General features: G+C 36.4%; 1 protein-coding gene across 3 annotated transcripts in view; it reads left to right on the top strand.

Moving 5' to 3' along the window:
* Positions 1 to 26,257, top strand: part of SLC9A3 (solute carrier family 9 member A3) — a 51,695-nt gene that overhangs the window by 1,541 nt on the left and 23,897 nt on the right. For 2 of the 3 annotated variants that reach the window (XM_071736239.1, XM_071736240.1), the window contains exons 2-3: positions 21,041 to 21,343; positions 25,010 to 25,170. In XM_071736239.1, the coding sequence (XP_071592340.1) occupies positions 21,041 to 21,343; positions 25,010 to 25,170 (464 nt within the window). The remainder of the gene's footprint in view (positions 1 to 21,040; positions 21,344 to 25,009; positions 25,171 to 26,257) is intronic. The other variant, XM_071736241.1, reaches the window with a different exon arrangement.

The raw sequence follows: 26,257 nt of genomic DNA, 5'->3' as shown, positions 1-26,257 counted from the left end.
TGCTTCGCCATAGATGCATAGCCAAATATCTGTATCACTGTTGGACACCTTGCAGATTCAGATGTGTTCAGATAATTGTTGCACTACCTAGACTGCATACAAATACAGTTTTATTTTAATTGACTTTCATTTGTGGGTTATTCCCAACCTGGGGAAAATATGCAGGAAAAACTGGTACCAGTATTGAGTCTTTATAAAATTTTGCTAACTAAACTAATACAGAGGTTGCTCATGTGAACCTTCCTTTTGAGATACTCTTCTAGATAAATATTTGTCCTTTGTGTTATAAAAGCTTTTCTGCTTCATATGTGTGCCACAGCTGTACAGAATATTAGCGCTGCACAACCCTATCACTACTGTGTCACAAACCCAGTAATGGGACAGTGAGATTGTCCTATATTTAAATTGCAAGAGCCTGGATTAATATTATCTTGTATTAATAGGAGCCATTTTGCCATGAAGTCCTCAGTAAAAATTACTGATAAAACACTAATTGTCCTTGGAGTTCAGGAGCTGAATGTTGCTGATCTGTTTCTAAATTCTTTGCACTTCTTTCATAGCTGCACTGAGCATGTCACATACTAGTAGTATCTATCATCATCTCCATCATTTTTATTCCCCAAATCTCTCAACCTTTGCTCTTTTCCCTCTGAGGAAGCAATGGACAACTACTGTATTCCACTGAGAGGCTATGAATGCTTCTGCTTTCCCCACTGGTCATGAATACAGAAAAGCAGAAATGAACACTCAACTGAAAAAAAGCAGCTTGCCAGCCTTGTAACCAGTTTGGTGTGTCAAGGGTTCTGGAAAGTACACCAGGAATCTGTCAGAAGATTTTGAAAGGAAAAAATGTCAGGCTGGATAAAAGAAGTTTTATACATTCAAAAAGCAGATAGAAAAGAACTGAGGAATAAAATAGAGATCATCTGCCCTTATGTTTGTTGCTTTACTACCTGAAGGAAGGCAAAAGTAGTGGAGTTAAAATGTTGGTTTCAATGTGGATTTTTAAGCAGGGGAGGAGCTATTCTTAGACTCAAAAACTCACTTCTTCATGGCTGCAGAGGCTGGGAGGGATATTTTACTGATGGATGATAGGTAATTGGGTCAGCAAAGGGTCAGTTCTAGGAACAGCAATTGGTAGCTGGCAATGAAAATTGTATAAGAATTGATTTCCTTCTCTGACATTAGAATAAACTAGAGGTTTGTGGGGTGTTTTTTGTTTGGTTTGGGTTTTTTGTTGTGTTTGAGTTTTGTTGTGGTTTTCTTTTTTTTTCAAGTTTCAGTTCATTATTTTATATGGCTTGGACAAATGTGAATTTAATAGGTGATTCTTGTGAATCTTCTGGAACTTGATGTTCATGCTGTGTATATTCAGAATGTAGATTGTACCTCGTAGATAAGGTATTCTGCAGTGAAACTACTATTTGTAAGCATGCCAACATGTGCCAGTGTTTTGAGATTTGTGGGAAGAAAGCTGCTATTTTACTTTCTTTTTTTTTTCATGTGCAGTATACTTTTATCTCTTGGACAAGTCTTGCTACAAACAAAACTGTGGAATAAGCATCTTCGTACAGTTGGCTTTAATGAACTATAGGAAATAAATCAATTTCTAAGAAATCAATTTCTATGAAATTTCTGCTGCATCTCAGTGTACTATTTTACATACTATAATTTATTTGATTTGACCCATTTCATTTGAAGTGTTCCATCTCTTCATTCTAAGGTACACAGTGTTCCACTTTGTCTAATGATCCTTATTTCCTCTTTTGATAGACTCTCTTATCACTACAAATGAGTATCCCTATGGGATAAGGCCAATAAACTAGTTACATGTGTAAAACTGAGCAAGAAAACCATCTTATCTACATGAAGAAGGTACCTGAAGTCCAGCTGAGAACTCTTCTAGTGGACTTCAGGTGTTCACTTCCTGGTACCTCAGTTCTCCAGATGAAACAAGAAACATATGAAAAATACCCCAAAACAATACATACATGTATGTATATATAGTTATAGACTAGGGCATTTCCTACTGTAAGTAAATGGAATATTTTTAATCAACATACTTGCACATTATAGATCTGATTTAAGATTAAATGCACATGAACACATTTTCAAAGCTCATTTCTGCAAGTGCTGTTCTCCTTCTTTATTTTAAAGATGTAACCTATTAAAAAATATAACCTTTTAATAAACAGACATGTAAAAGATAAAAAACAGTGGCAGGAAAGTCTGCTATAGAAAAAAGCTAGAAGAATGAGGGAGATCAGAAAACTACTTTGAAACTTTTACAAGGAAAGGCATAATCAGCTCAGGAGATAAAATATATAATTTTGTCTGCAGATATTTCTGTCAATTGGAAAAGAAAAAAAAATATGCTTTTTACAAGGGGCATATCCACTGCATGCTTCTGGTGTTACAAATCCTAGGAGAACTGAGAGACTGTATTTATATTTTTATTGTAGGATATGTTGGGGAACTTGTAAAATTCCTACTTGTAGTTTAAATCCTTTTGTGTACTATAACATTTTTCAGAGGATAGTTAATTGCTTGTCTGAAAATAAAATTTATAAAAACCTACAAAGCAGGCTTTCTGTTTATTTAGTGCTCCTGAACTTGTTCAATTTGGAGCAGATAAGCAGAGAGTGAGTGACTATGAACAGGAATGAGGAAGGATACATAGCCCTTTCACAATCTACAAGTAAAGCCTCTTGCCAACTGTTTTTGCTGGTATAGTTTATGCTCAGTTTAAGAATGTCACAAAAGCTTTTTTTTTTTTTTCTCTGTAAGGCTAGTTGTGCACAAATTCTCAAGGCCTTTATAATAGAAATTTAAAAGTGGGAGTGAAATTTGAATCCAGTGCAGCTGGCAAATCCATTTTCAGGAATGCCACAGTGCTTTGGAGGAGGAGAAAGTGTTTTAGTAACAGGTAAGAAATACTTAGGAGAAGGCTGGCCTAGGTCTTGGGACCCCAGGAGGACACCAGCTGTAAAGCACACTGTATGTCTAAGCTTACAGAGGTGAAACTGCTCTGAGAAAGAAGCTCTTCTAACTATTTGTTAACACATACAATTGCTCTGGAGAATTTTAAGCATGTTAGGGATGGGCTGGGGAAGGAAGTCTGAAATGCAGGTCTAACAACCCATCCAATTTTGACTCCTGGGGCAGTATTTTCTTTGAAGAAATCAATGCCCCTCCCTCCAAAGCAAACTGTCAAAACAAAAGCCGATTTGACTCCCCGGATTCTCTTGCTGGCATTTTAGCATTAGTGAATAATGTCAATTACTTAGTGAAAGTGATTTAGCATATTTTTTTTAATATAAGCAAAATGTAATAATCTTTCTTCTCTTTGCAGTTCTTCAGTAAATAATATCTTTAGGAAGAAATACTGAAGGATGCTTAGCAGAAATTTATTGGCAGTACTGAACTGAAAATTGAGTCAGAAACTTTAATTGCGAGGATGCTGGAGACCCTGCAAAGCTTAAACTCCCAGCCCTGTCATTTCTCCTCCCTGGAAGTGTTCAAGGCCAGGTTGGATGGGGTCTTGAGCAACCTCATCTAGTGAAAGGTGTCCCTGCCCATGGCAGGGAGTTGGAACCAGATGATCTTTAAGGTCCCTTCCCAAACCAAACCATTCAATGATTCTGTGATTCTGTGACTGTAGTGCTTGCTAAAAGCTACTTTTATTAGCAAGTGATAATGTGAAAAAGACTTTGCATTGTGACTAGAAGCTGAAACAATTTGGCATACTTGTAAGGGAGATGAATAAATTTCCTTCCTGGGTATAATCTTTTATCATCTATCTTAAAAACAATTACTTAGCAATGCTATACATTTGAGCTGCTAATTATAACTGGGGTGCATTCATTTAAGTCATGCTGTATTTCCTCTTTCGAAGTGCTGTTTAGAATACTTGTGAGCTAGGAATGTTAACTACTCTAAACTTTCTTCCTTCTAAGGGATTACCTTTGTATGCAACATTTAAAGCATCTGAAAAGAACATTTCAAACATGGAATAACAGCTTAGCATTTCCAGTCGTAGGAACAACGGTTATTTCCACATTGTATTTCCATTTTACTTTTGTACCTTACTCATCCTTTTCCTCTGCTTCCTGCCTCCCTGAAACATACATTTCTGTTCTCCCCCTCCCCCTCTAAGTCTTGCAAGTCTCAAGTCTTAATTATTTAGAGTAGGGAAGAAGATATCAGCACAGTATAATTCTACAAGTTTCAGATTACATCCCTGATGAATAATAAATGTACAATGGTAACTTGTGGGAATTACATAAGAAAACAATGGCATTTTGAGAACGGCCCTGAATTGAATACAGTTCAGGCATGCATACCTAAGAAAGGATCTCTGCCATCAGTTACTTTCAGGCACCTGTGTGTGAAGTGCTTGGCGTTCTTTGTAGAACAATGGAATCCTTTTAATACTGTAGTCTTAGTACTGTTGAAACCATTGATTTACTGTCTTCAGAGCTAAAGCCACTTATTACTAAAAGTGATCTACAAACCCCCAAAGTGACTGTAAACTTCTAATGTGATTATGCATCAGACTACAGGCCTGCAAGTAACAAGTGCAAGCAGCAAACCCTTTCAGGTGTATACAGGTTCTTGAAGGGAAAGGCTTTGTGAGGTCCCTTGTAATTTTGTGGAGTACTGTGTATTAGATATGCTTAGAAGGGAAATTAGAATTGGAAACCCTGAGCTATTAGTTTGACCTGGCGTTTCCAGTTGTTTTGACTTGTTCTTCCATTAGTCTATCAAAGATCAGCGAGTTTCACCACTAGTTTGCTTAAACAAACTTCTTTCTCCCTATTCACCATATTTTCATTGTCCTGAAGTAATGGGCTAATGGATTATGGAGTACTTCTCTAACTCCTTGCATGGCTTGTTCTATTCAAAGATGAAGTGTAGAATCCAAAGTCATAGAAGAATATTTCTTATCTGACTATTCTTTTTGTTCTTTCAGCAAATTGTCTCTGATTTTTCTCATCTCTCTCCAATAGTTCAGTTAAGCTGATGTCCCAAAGAACTAAGGGCTCTAATTATATTTCAACTTGGTAACAAGTGGTACCCATATAACATTACAGACCATTGAAAAAGTTTTGGTAAACAGCAGAGCCTAGCTAGTTGGTTGTGTTGTAATATTCTGCTTCCTTCACCCCTGTGAAAGGAGTGACTTGATACCCAATTGGTTGTTATATAAAAAAAGTCATAAATACTGAAACTGCAGGCTGACAAGGAAGAGCCTAACCAGATAGAATGCAAGACCTGAAGTGGAAACACTTTTAATTAAGGCACAAATATTTAATGTCTCTTAATTTCAGAAGAAAACTGGAAGGTATTCTGGAAGTCCTATGCAAAAGCGGGGTGTTTAAGTAGATGGATTTGGAGAGTTTCTCCTTCCAATAACTGAAAGTAGAAGTTGTCATTCTGGATTCACTGATTTGTGCCTGGGTGATTTCTGCTTTATCTCTTGGAAGAAAAAATGCCTTGGCCTTTTTTCGGCCCCAATTGTTAAAATAGCAGTAGTCAGACACCAAGAAAGAAAACCTTCACAGAGATTGTACACTGTTTTTCAAGAACATTTCATTATTTTGTGTGCTTCAATTACAGTTTTTTAAAAGTGGGAAAAAATGTGGAAAGGGAAAGGTTTATAGATTCATTCAGTCCCAAAAGCTGAACTTTGGGTAAAATACTAAATATTCAGGAACCTGTAAAGGTCTTGAGCCAGTATGACTTCATAATAGAATTCTCCCCGGTGCAAACAGATTGTAACCTGATGGAGGGACTGTCTAAAGACAAAACTGATTTTATGTTAGCTATTTTGTCATATTTAAAGCTTTCTGACTCCTCTAGAATATTAATATTGTTACATTGGTTTAGTGGTATAATAGTATTCCAGGGACCAGATGACATAGGTGGGTATGTACATGCAAGTAACATCAGTACTAACAGTTGTGCTGGAGATAAAGTTGTTAATGATTATACATAGAACTAAATATAGTTGTATGAAGTTACTATAGTCCTCCTACTCCAGTGGAATACTAGTACCAATGAATATCTGGATGTAGATTTTCAGACCTTGACAGCTTAGATCTATGCTTAACAAAATGATTTAATAAATGTTTTTTAGTGGTTTAAGTGGTTATGATATTCATGCCAGTGTAAATAAAACAGTGATTGAATGCTCACTCTTCTGTTTTGATTCATACTGTAGAATTTAAATTGCTATAGGACTTGGTTTTAATTAAGTTGCTGGGTTGCAACTGAAATAGCTCTGAGTCCTCAGTTATTTCATCCCACTTAGTTCTTGGGATGACTTTGGTACAGTAGTGAACTGGAGAAAAGTAATCTTTCAAATTGGGTCAGTCAGTGAAAAATGACTGTGTTTAAGGCTTAAGTCAGTGACATACTTCTATTACGATGCAGCTGTCTCTGAAACTTATGGCTCGGGAGAAAGAACACAGGAATATTTGTATAGTGTCCTGTAATACTATGCATAGCAATATATGCATAGTGTCCTGGTATTTTGCTAGACACAAATCTATAGTCTCAATTTATAGATTTCACAGAATCACAGTGTGGTAGAGGTTGGACTGGACCTCTGGAGATATCTGGTCCAACCTTCCTGGTCCACCCGAGTGACTTGCTGGTCCACCTGGTTGCCCAGGATCATGTCCAGACAGCTTCTGAATGTCTCCAAGAATGGAGACTCCACAACCATTTTGGGAAACCTGTGCCTATTCTTCACCACTCTCACAGAGAAAAAGTGTTTCCTGATGTTCAGAGAGAAACCTCCTGTGTTTCAGTTTGTGCCTGTTGCCTCTGGTCCTGTCATTGGGCACCACTGAAGAAATCCTGGCTCCATCCTCTTTGCACCCTCCCATCATACATTTACACAAACCAGTGAGATCCCCCCAGGGCCTCCTTCAGACTGAACAGTCCCAGCTCTCTCAGTCTTTCCTCACATGTGAGGTGTTCCAGTCCCCTAATCATCTTCCTGGCTCTTCTCTGGACTCTTGTCCACTATGTCCCTATCTCTGGTACGCTGAAGCCCAGAAATGGAAACAATACTCCAGGGCTGGCTTCTTTGCTTCCAGGGCATATTGAATGCTTATGTTCAACTTGCCGTCCAACAGGATCCTCAGATCCTTTTCTGCCAGGTTGTTTTACAGCTGGTTGCCCTCCTAGCATATCTGGTGCATGGGGTGTTCCTTGCCAGGTGTAGGACTTTGCACTTCTCCATGATGAATTTTCCAGGGTTCCTGTAAGCCCAGTTCTCCAGCTTGTTGAGGTTTATCTGGATGGCAGCACAACTCTGTCCTGCCACCCAGTCCTCTCAGTTTTCCTGTAATCAGGAAACTTGCTGAGGGTACTCTGTCCCAGCATCCAGATCACTTATGAAAATGTTGAACAGGACTAGAACCAGTACTGACCTTCAAGGTACACCAGACTCCAATTAGACTTTGTACCACTGATCACCACCCCTGGGGCCTGTCCATTCAGGCAATCCACCTCACTGTCTGCTTATCCAGACCCTCATCAACTGCTTGAGGCTCTTGTGGGGACTGTCAAAGGCCTTACTGAAGGCCCAGGTAGACACTCCCCGCTGCTTTTCCTTTCATCTGCCAGGCCCATCATTTAATCCTGTAAGTTACACAGGTGGATCAAACATGACTTCCTCTTCATGAAGACATTCTGACTACTGCTGAGGAATTCCTTGTCCCTCATGCGCCTGGAAATAGTTTCCAGAATTAGTTGCTCTGTTGGTTAGACCTGCAGATCTTGGTTTTTGGATTGCAGTGCTCATACATGGGTGGAACTTTATCTTCTATATCATTCATGGTCAAAAAAAGCAACATTTCTGCATATTGTTTTGATGGAATCAGTATACTTTGATTATGCAGAGCAAAGTCATATGCTAACATACAAAGGAGACAAGAGTATACATGGTGGCCATATGGTCAACATGGTGGTCATGCCATCATGAATTAAGGAAAGGTACCACCATCACAAGGTACCACCATAAAGCACAGCTCTCCTCTAACCTGGGTGTTTTCTGATCTCATCCAAATGCCTTTCAATGGTTTATCATACACTCTTTAGCCTTCTCTTAGCTCATCTAATATGAGTTCCGTCTCTTATTTTAGATACACTGTTCTCCAGGATGAACTCATTCCAGTGAATAGTATCACTTGATGTGAATGTGCAATGAGATCTGTTAACTGGTAGTATCAAACTCAATCAGTAGCTGGTTCATCAGGAACATGTGTAAACCTGGAGGTCGTTTTTGTGGTGTTCCCTGTTTCGTGCAGAACAAGGTGGTAGATCCACTTCCTGCAAACCTCTCTCTTGCTGACAACTGTGTGCCAGAAAGCACACACACCTGTAGTCCTCCTCTGCACAAGGTGGGTGTTACTTCTGCCTACCTGAGTTGCAGCACTGGTACTTCTGAAATCCCATATCAGGTTGCCCATTTCTAATGGAATTTTTCTTTAGAAAACTTCCTCTGTTCCTCTAAAAAAAGAACCCTCCAAAAAAACATAATAAAAAACTTAAACAACAAAAACCCTCAGGCAAAACTATGTGAGTAGGTACTCCATCATCACGGGTCTCTCCTCTTACACAAGAAGGACCAGAAAATTTTTGAGTCTATGATAGCTCGGGCCATGGTTGTCTCCTGTTGCTTCCTTACCTAACATTCATTTGTCCTCTGAGTTGATTTCACTTCACAAAAGACTCTGCAAGCTCTCAATCTAGACAGGCCATTTTGACTATTGAACTGGTATTTTTTCAAGGTACATTACTGGAGTTTAGATGAAGATTTTTTGAGTTCAGTTATCTGTTGAGATTAGAGTTGTCATGGACGGAGGATGTTTAGAGAGTTGTCATTAGTTAAGGATAGGATATTCTTCTCCTATGTAGCATAAATGTTGTGTGTTCATTCTCATTTTTAATACTTCCTACCATATTTATACTACCTACCCTATTTAAGACTTCCTACCATTGCATACGGAAAAGCAATTACAGATATTTCCATAGGAAAACAACTAATTGGATTCACAGTCTTTCTAGTATGACAGACTGAGTAGATAACCCAAATTAAAAAAAAAAAAATTAACAGTTTTGTGTTGGTAAGTGGACTGTTCAATAATTTTAAAAATTAGGATGGAAACTACTGCAAGGTGAAGCCTAGGATAGAAGCAACAAATGAAATTGTTGCATAAAAGTTATGTAACTCGACTGTAAGGGAAAAAGAAGTAAAAGAGTAAAAGGTATGTGCATATTTACAATCGTTGTCTAACAAGCAAATGTATTAAGTTCTTATTTGCTAAAGCTATGTTGTTTTGTTATTGTAAGGAAGATACCACTGGAGATTTTGTTAACAGAAAGGACTGAAACTGAATTGAAAGGATTTTGTCAGAAACTACTGCCTGAGAGATTCTATCAATATGTCCATTAGTCATAATCTCTTACCATGAAGTTGCAATATAAGACTTTCTTAGAAGCTTCACAGAGCTGTAAGAGGATAGCTTGTTTTTTCTTGGGCAATCTGTCCTTTGAGGGACTCATACAGAGGCTCTACATGTCCTGAGGAGTACAGTGCATCTTAAAGTGATACTAACTATTCATCTTCCATAGGAAATGCCTTGTTAAGGGGGGAAAAAACAAAACCTTATTATGCATGTTCTTTTTACACCTCTAAAAGGTAACATACACTCTATTCTCTTCAATGTTATGCAAAGTGTTCCTTCAAATCAGGCAGCCACCTTTTTATCTACTTCCAATAATACCATAAATCTTTGTTCTATCTGGGCTTTTAAAAGGTGGATTATGTATCTGGCAGCTGCAGCATTCGTGCTGATCTTTATGTTACTATATCTTACAGGTTTGCAAAAAACAGTATGGTGCAGCTATCCACAGTTGCAGAATTTGAAGCTTGTCAAGGTTTAACTTCGGGCATGCAACCATGAATGAATGAAAGATGCTCTCTATTAATGCCTTTCCCTTTCCAGAAAGGGAAAGAGAGTAAGGCAGAGAGACTTACAGGTTGGAAACAAAACTATGGACTATGTCCATTTTCCTACATAAAGAAAAGAATCCTATGTTGATATGACTTTGTACTGTGTATCATGTTTAGTCTGTGTGTGTGATATTCTGTGATGTATTTTTTTAGCTAGCAAGGGATTTCTGTCTGGTTTCTTCTACCTTTTTACTTGACACAAGCAATCATTTAACAAAACGTTTAAGTTTCAGTAAAAGGTTTAAGTTGTGAGCTATTTCAAATGTGGCTCTAGCCAGTTCTGTTTTTTCCCCTATTTTTTCTTTCTTCACTGTGGAAAAACATTTTAAACTAATGTCCCTGTGAAGTTCCTTTTGTCTGCTAACCTTTCTCATTTGCCCATGTATGCACTACAAAACACAAATTCATAACTGGAAGTAACAGCTGCCTCATCATCATTTTCCTGCCCTAAATCAAACCTATTTTTTATCAAATACATTTTGCAGCATAAAGATGCTATTTAAACTGTGGTTCTTCCTCATGTTGTCATCATGTACTTCACCTCTTAAATGAGATAATGCGGATATGAGAGTTAACGTATTACTTATGCAGAAAAGCTGTAAGGACAAAAATCAAAAGTCATGTTAAAGTGTATTGAATGGTAGTAGTATCTCAAAGTCATTTGCAAGAAAAAAATAGAGTGATAAGTACATAAAGCTCTACTTTGCGCTTCTTAAATCTATGGAAAAATAAATAATGTACCTGGATTTCTGATTTAATTATTCAGAAACTGAAGTAATTTCAGAATTATACTTCCCATCTGGGGGGGAGGAATGACTGCATTCAATGAGGAAGCATGTGACATCACTTGCTCTCTCTTGCCTAAGACAGAAACTGACAGGCCTCATTGGTTAAAATGTTGCTTTCTTAACCTTCTGTGGAACAAACAGAGTAGTGTGCAAGCATTGTAATGTGAGAATCCTTTCCTGTTTCTTTTCCACATATCACCTTGCTCAGTTTCTTACTGTCTTCCTTCTGACTAATACTACTGATGTTAAAAGAGCCATCCTGTCATTAACACTCCACAAAGGCAATTCTATATGGAGAAACAAGTGATTTCATCTGCATTCTTACTGAAAAAAAACCCACTTCTACTTGTTTCTTCATTTCCTGACAAAGCTTTGGAATCCAAAATTCTTCACTGAGGAACTTGCAAAGACCTGTAAAAATATTGCAAAAAGACTGTATCCTTCATCTGTTGTCATTCTGGACATCTTAAGGCAAAAGGGAAGGTTCTCTTAACTGTGTTTCTAACTTGTTAGTTAAAAATAATCTCATCTAGAAAATTGGAGATTACCAAATTCCTAGCACATGTAAACAACATATCTGAGTTCCAGAAATTTATGATATATAAGAGTTGTAATTCATCATGAATCAAGCTTTTATCAAGCTGCTGAAGTCTCTCCTCTAACATAAAACTCTGGCAAAATTTTGAAGGTTTGCACTATGTGTAGTAGCATTCAATTTCAGTGGAAGCTAACCAGGTATATTTCCTCAAGTTCTCTCAAATTAAACTTGTTTTCAGTTTCAAGCAAGAGCTACTTAACACCTGTAATTCTGTCTATAAGCATCACTGTTAAATTTGAATACCCTAAGGCTTACAGAATTTACTGCTGTAATCACGAATACTTCCACTACAATTGCATGCTATACCAGTTGTACTAATTAAAATCTTGCCAGGGTGGAATGTAGGGGGCAGGAAGCAAGGCAGTCTACTAAGGCTTGAAAAAAAGTGCTTTTCTACCCCATGACTTGGAGCAGCCTTCATGGCTATTCCTCCTAGCCCTTAGGCTTTAATTATGTCTTTCATGCCCTTCCGAACAGGAAACAATGGTTAGAGGGCCCTGCAAGAAGCTAGACAAGGGAAGAACAGGAAATCCCTATAGAATAAAGATTTTTCAGAGTTTCAGTATAATTTTTGGATTCATTACATTATTTCTTCTTCTCCTTTTTCTTCTTTGCACAGCGGACCTAAACCAAGGAGAAGAACTGGTTCTAATTTGTGCTAAGACTTCAGCAATTCTTTACACAATTTATCATGACACCAGAACAACTATTTCCACATATTATTTGTTATTAATTTCTTTGGACTTTTAAAAATCTCTGACCAAAAGCTAAAGTGTTCCCAAAGGGGGACCTTTGTTTTAATTCATTTATCATATTAAAGTGAAGATGAAAAAAAAAATCAAAAACAGTGTGAAATGCATTAACTCAGAATTTCCTGGCATTTCTTTATTTAACTCAGTTGTTTCCATGCCACTGGAAAATAGTCTGATATTTCAAAAATAGAAGATTACTTTCACCATCTGTAAATAAATTTCTGTGAATTTTTGAAGAAAATTTTTAAGCTGGAGCAGCTGCAAAAGATACCTTTAGTAGAAAGTAAATTCTGTTTTATTTTCATACTCCAAATCCTTTTTTCATTCATACTATAAAAGCAGACATATTTTTCAGACCTCAGGCAATCATTTTAGTCAAAACCACATTCACAAGCAGGAAATTTCTACTAATAGCACTTACAATTATCACTGACCCTTTAACATGTAATTGGAAAACTTTATGACAGAAACATGTTTCTTTGTATACAGAGTAGCTGTAGTATGTAATACTGTTCAGCTGTTCTTCTTTATATTTATATTTAGTATGGAATATCATATGCTGACAGCATCTTAAACACAGAAAACTCACAGTAACTCTTCATTGAGTTCAGTAATATTTACTCGAGTAGAAAGATTGTCTTCCAAACTTAATTCTAATGCCTTTGCTTGGGCAATGAAGCAGTTTTATGATACTTTTGCTGTCCTGTTTTATATCCTCTACCATGCTTCAAGGTTTTTCTCAATGTGTACTTTGTTCTCATTTTGAAATACGACTGTTCCATTTGACAGTGTTCCATTTTCTTTCAGTGCCGTTCAGTTCCATAAGGGCCAAATGCTGCTACTCTTCACTGCAGTGGGACTGCTCCTTCAAAAAATAACTATTTGGCATAATTATGATAAAATGTACCTGACTGTTTAAATTTCATTATGTTCTAAGTGCTCACAGAGGTAATAGTTGCTTACTCACACACTTCTTTGAATTTGACCTCAGGCTATCTTGTTCCATTATGACCTATCAACTGAGAACCTTGACCTGTATGTTGTTTGCATTTTAATTGCTAACATATTTTGTTAATTGTTCACCTACAAAGAGCAGCAACCTAAAATCTCCTGTTTAATGAGCTCATTACAATGCTGTTCACTTTGTAAATGGTGATCATTACATATGTGACAAATCAAGAAAGCTTTCTTGAGCTGGATAAAACCAAACTCAAACCAGTTCATCTAAAGAAGTTAATTATGAAGGACTTTGTGCCTTGCTTTGGAAAAATATGTCCAAAATTAACTATGAATAGTATTAATAGCCATGTTCATGTTCATGTAGTATATTTTAAGAGATTACTTAAGGGCTTATACGAAAAATGGCTTGTAACCATTTGTTATACGTGTATATTACATATCTAAATTTCTTCAGATGTAAAATATCTCTGAGATTTTTTTTCAATAAAGCTTACAATTTTTGCTAGATTTGGTAAAAGCATAAGGCACTGATTAATAAAATAATTTAAGATTTGTCTAAGTAAGATTGTTTAGAAGTTAGTAATTTTTTCTGTAAGAGTTTTATACATCTTGTATATAAACGATTCAAAATTGCAAAATTGATTTGTAAAACTTGCAGAATACCATTGTTGCAAGGTCCACAGGACAGAACCTGAAGGATTATAAAATATGCTATCAGTCTCCTGACTAGGAAAAAAACACTGAGTGCACTTTGTTGATATAGATTAGAAAGGTAAATACAAGTAATAATTACCAACTTCAGCCATGTCAAATCTGCTCAAACACTTCCTGGACAGACAAGAAAGTCAGTTCCCTAATGCTTTGAATCCTTGCCTCAATTGAACTAAAATGAACACAATGAAAGATATATATTTTTTTTCATGTGATTTAGGTCTAAATGATTCTGTTATTAAGACAGAGAGTAGAGTAGTTACTGGGTGGGTAAGGAAAGGACAAGATAGAGGATGAAACTGGAAGAAGGTTATTTGTGGAGGTCACTAGAGTTTAGTGTTTGTGCTAGTCTTGTGCTGGGTTTTATTTGTCTTTGTTGTTTGTTTTTTTTTTAATTACCACAGCACAAAGAGGTGAAGTGTCCTGCTGAAGGTTTCTTATGACACATTTCCACAGGCATTATCAGTATTCATGTAGATCCTGCTATTGTATTAGAAAAAACATGCAACCTTGAGGACTAGGGGAAGGGATGAAATGCAGTTTCATTTAGGGACTCGTGTGAAACTAGGAAGAGTTACAAAGACAGAGGAGAAAATTAAAGATTTGAGTATGAAGTAATCAAGTATAGGAAATGCAGGGAGCTTATTAGAAAACTAGTAGGTGAACAGAACTGTTAAGAAGTAAAGGGAGCCATAACTAAGGATAAGAAAAATATAAATATGGGAATCTTCAGCACACAGGAAACTGGATCAAAACCTTGTCTTAATAGAATAGTAGAGTAGACAGTGGACTTGCCAGAAGATCATGCTCTTGAAAAAATTATCATTGCATGATTGCAATTATCAACAAATTCTTAAGGACAAGTAGTAAAGCCTCTTCAGACATTTGGGACTAAAGCTGTAGAAGTATGAAGTTTCCAACCAAACAGAAGACAATCTGACAGAAGGGTGGAAGAGAACTACCCTTCCTTAAAAAAAAAAAAAAAAAAAGAAAAAAAAAAAAAAAGAAAAAATAGAAACACTAATGATCATTATTGATTGTTCAGTAATTTTTTAAGCAATTGTAACAGATAAGTGTCAAGGGAGTTTGTCCTCTCCGTTGTTTAAAACACATTCAGTATTAGTCTGCACTAGGTGATGTGCAGAATGAAACTGATGTACATTGCCCTCAGTATCATGAGAGGACCACAGTGAGCATTGTAGGCCACCAATAAAGATCAGGAGTTGTATGAGACTGTTAGTAAACCAGGAGTTCAAAGTAATTTTAAATCATTAATTGATCAGCTTCTTTTTAGATGTTGAGGAAGGCAGGGTATCTCTATCTCCTACATACACAGCTTAATGAGAAAAAACTTCAACCACTAAAAGTCCAAAGTAACTTTTAAAGGAATTTGGAGGCAAAAAACCAAACCAAACCAAACCCAAACAAACAAACAAAAAGAAAAAGAAAAAGAAAAAAGAAGAAAAAAAAAAAAAAAAGAAAAAAAAAAGGGGGGGGGGGGCGAAAGGGATAGAAAAATACCCAGTTCTCTCTGCCCCAGCTACTTCACACAGTTCATGCACCATAAATGCTGCAATTTCTGCCCAGGTGCTTTCATAGACCATATCACATATTTGAACAGCACTACTGTTTCTTTCTAGGCATGGCAGACACTGCTTGTAGGTTTGGGATGTGGCTGCAATCACTGGCTGGCTACAACTAATGCATGGAGATACAGAGCAAGAGAGAGGCCAGGGATACTTGTCTTTTGGGGATGGTGGAAGCAAAATGATCCCTTCTTGAAATAGTGTGCTCCATATTATGTTTTAGACGTTTTGGTCAGTCCCAAATTAGGTAGACCTACATGATAGGAATGGACTGGAACTTTCCAGAGGCTTTTGGACTGCATTACTATCCAGCCACACTTGATGTATTTAGTTTACAAACTGGTATTTTATTATACTTTGAGCCATTATGTAGGCAACGTAAAGCAGATTTTTCCATGTGTGATATTGGAATGTATTTCAGATGTATTACTTTGTTTGAATAACATGTATCTGCAGAAAACAGTCCTGAAAAAAATGCAGAAAGGGTAGAATTAATCAGATTTGAAATAGAATTCCCTTTCTATATTGCTAAGGAGGACATGAACAGGTAGGTAAGATAAGAAAGAAAAGCTTTATGCTTGCCAGTCAGAGTCCAGCTACTGGAAGATGTTTAGAGGAAAAAATTTCCCTTAGGCAAAATAGTCTTTTGTGGAATATATTCATGTCTTCTCTTAAATAGCTTCTATGTTGTGCTGTGGCAGAAACCTGCTATTACACTGCCTTGGACATACTATTATTTGCATTTCTGACAAGTGAATGTAAAGAATCCCAAAGAAAAGTTTGCAGCATTTTGTTTACTTTGGAAAGGCTTCTTGCTAGTTACAAAAAATCAATTCTTGGATCTCAAATTTGAAGCATTCATGGCATGATTTAATATGATGACAAAAATAAAAAGTCAAAACTGAAAAATAGACTAATAGCATTTTATCAGTGTTCTATCAGCAAAAAAAGCATACAATGCACTCCACACCTGTTACAAGCAGTGGTAGGAGGAGCTAGGAAATGTTTGAAAATTCATTTCTATGCTTTTGTGCCCGAAAGAACCAAATCATTAAATCATTTTAGTTGGAAAAGACCTTTAAGATCATCTAGTCTAGTTGCTACCCTAGCACTGCCAAGTCCACCGCTAAACCATGTTTTTAAATGCCACATCTACCCATCTTTTAAATACCTCCAGGGATGGTGACCGAACCATTTCTCTGGGCATCGTTTTCCCATGCCTGCCAATCCTTTCAGTGAAGAAATGTTTCCTAATACCCAATCTAAACCTCCCCTGGCACAACTTGAGGCCATTTCCTCTTATTCTGTCACTTGCCATTTGGGAGAAGAAACCAGCATCCATCTTGCTACAGTATCCTTTCAGGTAGTTCTAGAGAGCAAAATGAGCCTCCTTTTCTCCAGACTGAAGGTTGAAAATCTTCTAATAATAAAAAATTAACTTATGTTTGCTTGGATTTTATCCAAAATTTCATGGAAAAGAGAACTTTTCTGAAGTCAGCAGAGAATGACTAGCACTATTATAAATCAGTTTTTGATTTTTTTTTTTTTTTTTTTTTTTTTTTTGCATAACATGCATAGTGTGCACATGAAGTAGTTGTTGTAAATAGGTGAGACAGTGATATTATCTGAAAAAAATTATTGCAGTGTTTTCAGGGCCTTGATTTAACACTACAAATATATTAGAAATGTCATTAGTCATTTAAGATTGTGTTGAAACTCCCATTTAGATCCTGAAATTTAACAGTATATTAAATAGGAAGTTTCAGATTTTTAAATGGGGAAAATCTACTTGAGTATACTGAATTAAAAATAATATGGTTTGAGCATGAATTGTACATTATCTTTATTTTTATATTTAGTAGTATTTTTTTTTTATTCTTAATATTTAGCTAGTCCTTTCTGTCTTCATTTCACTTAGAGCATGAGAAAAAGGTTATTCTGTTGAATCACTTTTTTCAAAGCATCCTCATATGGTCTTTGAAAGCAACAGATATATCGCTGAAAGCTTCAAATTTCAGTGAAGTATTTAAGTTACCATGTTTTAAAAGGTAATAAAAAATAACTTCTTAAAATATATTTCTTTCATTGAGTCAAATGAAACTGGTTCCAACTATCAAATTAGAATGCTAATTTCTTCCCTCTTTCATGAGAGAGAATAAATTTACATCTCAAAAAAAGTTTCAGGAAAAAATTCATGGGAAGTTTATATATGTAGCCATTTGTTAACTCTGTAGAAAGCTTCTCTCTCAGTGACGCTCAACTTGAATTTAAACACAATCTACCCACTATCCATTCCAACTCATGTTCAAGGCATCTTTAAAACAGACTGGATGAAAAATGTATGTTTAACTTTTTCACAAGTACTGTGCCTAGACTTACATATATGAATTCTAGATGATAAATGTTAAAATTTATAGCACACAAGATTGGTCTGTGTACTATTAGGTGGGGTTTTTTATGCCATGGTCTGGCTAAATTTTTTCTTTCTTTGCTCTTTCCCTCACCTCATTAAAATATATTAATTATGTTATTAATTTGCATTAATAATAGCACTGGAAATAAATTCAGTTTCATCTCAGGGTCTCACAGAGTAATTTATCTGAGCAGCTCTGTATGCTATCCTTCCTAATATTTGCTATCTCTTTTACAGCAGAATCAAACTAAACTTGTCCATTATTGCTGGACTGTATTTTACTCATCAGTCAGGTGAAATACCTGGTCATGCTAGACATTAAGTTAGAATTAAAGCTTCCAATTCTTCTAATTCATCATGGGGATGTAATTTATTTTGTGGGGCTATTTCTAGATCTCTCTCAAGGAAGTTAAGGAAAACATTTAATGAATGTATTATCTTTATGTCAGTTTGTGACACATTCAGAATGTACTACGGACATAACTTCAGGAGAATTAATTGCTAAAAAAAAATTAAGAAGTGAAAATTAGTTCTATACCAATTTCTGTAAGTGTAATAACTACTAATAATGTACAATCTTAGAACCATAGGATCTCTAATGTTGGAAAAGACCTTCACGATCATTGAGTCCAATTGTAATCCAACTACCACAACACTAAACCATATCCTGAAGCACCACATCTAAACACTTCTTGAACACCTCCAGGGATGGCAACTTCCCCACCTCACTAGGCAGCCTGTTCCAATACCTCTCCAGTCTTTCAGGAAAGAAATTTTTCCTAATATCTAACCTAAACCTCCCCTGGCACAACTTAAACCCATTTCCTCTCATCCTATCGCTAGTTGCTTGGGAGAAGATCTTGATTTTCTATATTTTATGCACACAAACAAAAAAATGTATCAATCAGTGTAAGTGCAAATATGAACTCAAACATTGAACTGCATTCCAATTACATCTTAATCTAAAGATATTTCATTGAATTATATAAGTTATTGTATTTTCCTTTGATGTATTTCTACGTTTACTTATCCTAGGATTCTGCTAATCAAGTTGTGTACTGTCTGCCTGAAGAGTTTGCTGAGAAGTTACCATAAAAAAAATTGGTCTGGGGTTCAAATTTTGTTTGAGCCAAATGCAAAAAAGAGAAGAGACTTCTCTAGAACCCTGTTTCATGTAATAGTTTTCCTGTCCACAGCCTGCATTCCTAAATAACAGAGTAGAAGAATACATTGCTGATGCTGATAGTATTAAAATCTGGTATAGATGATCAGGCAATTGTAGCTTAAGGGAACATAGATATGGTGTAGCTGATTCACTGGGAACACACAACTTCTAGAAGGGTACAGAATCAGGTTGGCTTCCCACCACACACTGGGAGAACCTGATTTTGATTGTAAAAGTGAGAATTCTACAGTAAGCAAATTTTTAGATGGGCATCTGGGTTTTTTTTTCCAAATGTCTAGGTCTGAGAAGTCTTTCCAGATTTATTTTAAACTTTTATCTTTAGCTTCTGGTAGTCATGGCTTATCAGCAAACATGAGAGTAGGAAAAACAGACTTGGGTTAGTAAGACTAGCTCAGCAACATTCATTTTCAGGGATAAGGAGATAATCCCTATTCTGTGAGGTGATAATTTGGTTGATAATTCACTGACTTGAAAGTCAAAGAATAAAGAATGATCAGCAGGAAAGACTTCTGAGAAGTTAAATGCTGCAATTTATATGAGTAGCTATGTTTTTTTCGTTATTTAAATCTTCTTATTTTCCTCTCCCTTTTTCTTTTTTTTTTTTTTTTTGTTCCTTTTTAAAATTTTATGCAAGCTCAAGGGATTTCATTATAAAAAGGAACTCAGTGAGACAAGACAAATTTTTTTTGTGAAGTGTTATTCAGCTAATCATTTCATGACATGCATGAGGTAGAAAACTGGTATGGTTTAGCCAGCTTTCCTGAATGAAGTTTGCTTTCATCTATGATTGATGTTGTATTAATCCCACATGAAAACAGTCAAGTCTTGTCTACTAACACTTAGGAACATCTGCATTCATGCTATTTGCTGATACAGACAGTCAGTTGTAATTTTTCCTTTTCTATTCTGATGAGGCCAAGGAAGTTATACAACAACCATGTTATTGTGAGGTTACTATAATGATGGGGATGGGCGATGCTTCTAACATTGCCTGCAGCCAACATTAAAACAGATAGTTCAGGAATGGGCACTTAAACCACTCTAAAAGGTAACTAGTAAATGCTTGACTGGAACAAATACTTGACAGGTAAGAAAAACAATGGTCTTTCAGTAAAGTAACCTGGTCTCATATCTCTGTGTAGTCATGGGAAAGATGCTTCCAATATGCCCTGAGAGGCTGGAATTCTTAATGATAGCTTGTCCAAACTAGCTGTGGGCTGACTTGCATTAGCATTGAAAATGCTTTAACACAGTTCTAGGCTGATGCTCAGCCCAGGAAAAACTCAGCTTTTGTAAAATTTTTTTCCTAAAGCGAAACCCACATTTTCAACACAAAGCTATACAAGTAAAATGTAGGGTCAATATCATGAAATACCAGAATTCGTATCATTTGGGAGACATATTTAAGGTAAACCGAAGGAAATGCTCACAGAAATCCCAAGGAAGTCAACTAGCACACCTGTGCATCTTTTTTATCAAACATATTTGCCACTTCGTCCTTATTCATGTTAAATCTTCCTTGAAGACTTGACTCTTTTCTGTTCTTCTCTACACTTTGTTATCAGATACCTGATAAGCTCACTATAAATATATGTTGCCATATGTATTTGCAGTTTTCCTTCAGTTTTCGTCATCTTGAACATACTAAGTTTTGTTTTTTTTTCTTGGCCTTGCCATCTTTCTGTCTCTTTAGAACCACTCATGGCACTCTAAACTTTACTCCCTCTACTTACTGGCCAGTCTAATAGTTTTATCACACCACAGCATTGCATGTTTTTCTATAATAGATACCATACACTGTTCACCTTTATGAATAGATTTGATATACAATTTTTTATTTTATTGTATAAGTGGCTGGGTTCTGACACAATCCCATTCATTCGATTCATGATTTGGGGTCTAGTAGCAGTTAGAAAGTAAGAAGTTGGTGTAAAGTCAAATTTGCCATTTAAATTTGTTGCTCAAATTGTTTCTCCTTTTCAATTCTGACAAACTGTTTTACTCTTTTCCTTGCAGTTTTCCACTTGTCTCACAAAGTCACTCGGGTGGTTCCAGAGAGTGCCCTCCTGATTGTTCTTGGTCTCTTCCTTGGCGGCATTGTATGGGCAGCAGATCACATTGCCTCCTTCCCCCTCACTCCAACTGTATTTTTCTTCTATCTGCTGCCTCCTATTGTTTTGGATGCTGGATATTTCATGCCAAATAGATTGTTCTTTGGAAATCTTGGGTCTATCCTTTTGTATGCTGTCATTGGGACAATCTGGAATGCTGCCACAACTGGTTTATCTCTCTATGGTGTCTATCAGACAGGAATAATGGGTAAGTTTCATCTTTAAAGGCACAATTGTGAATGCTACTATATGCCAGCTGTTAGATGATGGTACTTTACAAAAAAACAACTCTTTTCAGTAGAAAAATCCAATTTTAATGGGGGCACTTTTTAATATTTTTTGTCAAATTTAAGAATTATTTGAGAAATCTTCCCTGAAGCAAGGACAAGAGGGACTTGAACCTACATGTCTCGTATGTCCCTGCTCTAAATGTGTGCATACATTCTCAGGATAAAGCTCAGGATTCATCCTGCTAAGGGGCATCTGGACAAAAATACACTCTGAAGGGTTTGTTTCTTTCTGCTATGACAAAAACGTTCAAAGTTCCGTGAAATGTAACTGTCTTCGGGCAGTCAGCTTTAATATTAAGTAATCAATGATTGTTAAGTGAGTGTGTATGCATGACACATCTCTATGTTGTCTTCTGAGGCTGGCAATTGTAAGGCTTATAGGGCCAAGTTTTGCATGTAGGATGCACTCTATCTTAGTTATACAACAATGTAAGGGCACAAGGCTCTTACAAGAGCCACAGAAAAGTGATTTTTTTTATCTCCTCAGCAGGTGTGATACACACATAAGCTATTTACTGCCACCTTAAGAGCATTAATTCACATCCTATGCATGCTTTTTAGTGTCTGTGCTGAAGAAACTCAAGAGCCTTTCTAGGAAAAAATGTTTTTAGGCTAGTGAACTGTAAAAATTATTTACAGGGCACATCTGAGTGCTGCTGAGAGCAGTACAGATACAGTGTGCTGCTGTACCTGGGCACTCTGCACACCTATTGCTGGTGACCAGCATTGAGACCATGGACCAAGGGGTTCCAAGACTTCAAGGAGTATGCAGCATTAAAAGGATAAACAGTGAGTCATGGGGCTGTTCTCTAAGCACAATGGTGACAGTGGTGCAAAATCAACTCAGAACAATTTAGCACAGAATTTAGCACAGTCTAGAGAAAAACAGTGCCTCAAATGCTAGAAGCTGCAGATATTCCAGAGAACACTTTTGTGATGAATCATTAAACTATTGGTTTTATCAATGGGAAAAAACATAGTTTTTCAGCCTCAAAAACTGCTTCCATTGTCCAGCACAGGGAAGCAGAAGAATTTGGGATGGGTTCTTTGAAACTGACCAGAAAATTGGGATATCCTTTCCATCCATTTTAAAGGAAACCTGAGTTGTCCTTATTTGAAAATCCCAGTCTGGAAGAACTAGACCACAGATTTATTCAAATGAGACTCATCTTACATAACTGCAGAATTTTGTAATATAGCTATCTATTATAGCTTTAGCTTACACTTTAGATATCTACCTTACTATAAGTCCCATTTTATAAGTAACTTTTTCTTTAGAAGATGCAAAGGTGAGAGTTCAGATGCAGAAACTGTCTTTTATAGGTAGGTAAGATGTTTTACGTGCTTTTAGTCTGTAAGCACAATATATTTCATCCACATTTTCACACTTATAGTTGACTACAGCTTTTCAGGGAAAAAAAACCAGCCAACCAAACAAACAAACAAATGGATGACAAAGAGATATAGCTATTGCAACAGATTGGACAAGGATTTATTTCTTTAAATATCCAAGCTGCTCGGAAAAATTTAAAAAATATTACTAAAATATTTTAGTCATGTCCTGGTCTGGGGAATACAATTAATCCTTATATAAACTACAATTCACAGAAAAAAAAGAGAAAAGGTGGTATTAAAAGAGAAATTCTTCTTGAAAAGTGAGCTGGAGGAAGCAATGGTCATCATATTACTTGGAAATGTTACATTATTATTCTAAATAAAAGATTTAGAAACTGCATGCCTCTTGGCGCTGCTTTGTAGCAGATGTGTCCTAGCCTTTTCATAAATATTTGCTCACTAGCTTTGCAAGTGTTCAAAGAATGTACCAATGATTATAATTGGTAACACATAAAAAAGATAAGCAATCTCAGTGAGCCAATTTATTTTAAAAGCTTACATTCTATTGTACCCTGATATCTGCTAGTTATTGTCATTGGGCTTGTTTCTTCCTTAAGGATGACAGAGAAGGGCATTTGATGGAACCATTACTTAGATTCAGGTTCAAGTCTGTCCTCAAAATTTTTGGCACAGATTTCATCTCACTGCTTCAACCTCTCACACAAAATGAGTAGACTCAGTCTTCATTCAGAGACAAGTATGTCCAAGAATGAACAAGACTATTTCTCATTTTGAAAATATATGTCTGTGCAAACTATGAATTTCTGTTTCCAAGGCATTTACAGTGTAAGGAAAAAATTGTAGATGCTTTGATTAGTAGACAGCAGCTACAAGAATACGTACTTATACAGTTTCCCCAGATTATTTGCCATAACTGTGTACAAAACTGTGTTGTCTACTCCTGTCTCTGACTGCCTGTGTAAGCGTCCTTCTCTTGAGTAAATATATCCATGCCATTTTGTATCAAAAATACTTGAAATCTAGTTTCTGTTTTAATAGCTTTTCAAGCACTAAACATTCTTGATTTGAAAAATTATGTATTAAGAGTTTTTGCTAGAGGAATGGTCATGTTGCTGTGGAATTGCCTTACAGGCAATGTTGTTCCTTTAGCTATGGCTACTGACTGTCATTGTCTGACTCCAGCTTCCAAATAATTTAATCAGATGGATTTTTCCATCACTTGTAGAAATCATGCCTAATACAACTGTCTATTAATTTTAGATGTGGGACTCTGCACTGTGTTCTAATGAAAAAGCTCTCAATATTCCTTTTTTACTCTTCATCATACAATTTTGGGCTTCATTGCCTTTTAATGAGCCTTGCTTACTCTTCTATCCATTAACACAAAGGGAATTTCCCTTCCCTTTTCCCATTCAAAAATCTATTCCCCAGAAAAAAAAAGGACCAGTATACTACTCTTGATTGCATAAAGAGACAAAAATTTGTAAGATGAGCAAGATGTCTTCCCATTTCCTCTTACTTTTAAAATGATACTGATGCTTGCCTCAGTCTGTTTGCAACAGTGTTTTTTAGCTCAAAAATTTTTGAGTTCATTGCCACAATTCCTAAGGGGCTACAGTATAAGCATGTTGAGGTACATTTTAGTTCTTCATCTGTTTTTATATTCCAGTTGAAGACAATTTAATGGTGGCCTCATGAATCATAATTTGGGAACAGGTGTCTTAAATGCACCTATCAAAAATGTCTTCTTGAACAGGGAGACCACAATTGGTATTTAACTGCTCTGAGTGCAGTTAAGACCCACTGTAGCAGTTCTTAGCAACTAAGAGGTAAATTTGGCTTGTGGCATGACCTAGTTTGGGATGTTCACTTCAGGAGTACTGGTATATTCCTCTTGTCAGTTCTCAGTTATCCTGAGGTTATTTACTCAAGATAAAACATACCACACACAAATACAAAACCAGTTTAAATCTGGAAATACTTATCTCAAGTGCCTTGTCTTAAGAACAAGACTGTACTGCTTCCAGAATCAATGCTGGATCCAATAAACCCTGTAGGATTCAAGGTGACAAGATGCAGAATGTTTTTTTTCTGTTCCATGCTTTGAGCTGATGACTTAGGATCCCTATTTTCAATGATTTTGCATTATCTGTAATATAGCATTCTGTCAGTACTATAGGTAATACAGAATTGAGTCTGGTTTTATTTTGTTTGCTTTGTTTCTGAAGGCCATCTGAACACTGGACTGCTGGACTTCCTCCTGTTTGGCAGCTTAATCGCTGCTGTGGACCCTGTAGCTGTTCTGGCAGTGTTTGAAGAAGTCCATGTCAATGAAGTTCTATTCATCATTGTTTTTGGAGAATCCCTTCTGAATGATGCTGTAACTGTGGTAAATAAATTATACATCCCAGAGTCACACACAAGAGGGCTTTTTCTGAAGTGTATTTTTCCCTTAAATGAAACACTGTATCATCTCTGTGTATCTATTTATGGGCTTGCAAATACTGTATTGCAAAGATTAAATGCTTGGTCATGAAAGTTATTTGAAGCCCATGAATCACATAAATATATTCAGTCCTGGGTTGGATGAGTGTGGATACATTTAAAATGAAGTTTCAGGTGTCAATGTTTTATTCGCCTTTGGTGTTCAAGTAGGGCTTTTGTAGAATCACAGAATCAGCGGGGTTGCAAAAGACCTCTGAGGTCATCAAGTCCAACCCTTGATCCACAGCAGCTGTGGTTTCCAGACCATGGCACAGAGTGCCACATCAGTCTCTTCTTAAAAACCTCCAGGGACAGAGAACCACGACCTCCCTGGACAGCCCATTCCAATGCCTTAAGACAGAAAAGAAGAGGAAGCTTACTGAAATCAGTTCCAGGGATTTTGAATCTTTCTTTGCTATTATTTTTAAATGCATGTAACCTGTTCCTGCACAACTCTGTTATGCCCATAATATAGATACATACCTTAGAGAGAGAAGCCAAGGGGCTTATGGCCATGCCTCCTGTTTTATTTCAGTCAGATGTTTATCAAACAGATCTATATCAAAGATCTAATTTGGGAAAAACTGTGGAATATTTTGGCTTTGGTTTGGGTTTTTTTGTTAATTTCTGGTTTGGCTTTTTGGTGGTTTTAGTTTTAGTTATTTTTTAATTGTTTTTTTGTTTTGGTTTTCCACTTAGATAGAAAAGAAAAACTTAGTAGACTTTAAAAGACTTCTAAAAATCCCATATTTCTGCTGATGTTTTTATTTTGATTGAAACATCTTTTCATACATTTTTTTTCCCTGAATAAGATACTAAATAGTTTTGTAGTACATTACTAGTAGGAAGTCCTATGGCAGAAAGCTGCTATAAAACTGAGTTGGGTCATCACCTATTCCTGCTCCTGCATATCTCCAAAGGAGTGTAAGACATGTCTAGCAGACGCAGTAACTTAATTTTTTGTACCCAAGGCAGCAAGGACTTCAAGGTCA

The sequence above is a fragment of the Heliangelus exortis genome, chromosome 2 (assembly GCF_036169615.1).
Source record: "Heliangelus exortis chromosome 2, bHelExo1.hap1, whole genome shotgun sequence".
Classification (NCBI taxonomy): Eukaryota; Metazoa; Chordata; class Aves; order Apodiformes; family Trochilidae; genus Heliangelus; species Heliangelus exortis.
Note: the sequence above shows the minus strand (reverse complement) of the source record. Positions and strands in the feature narration are given on the sequence as shown.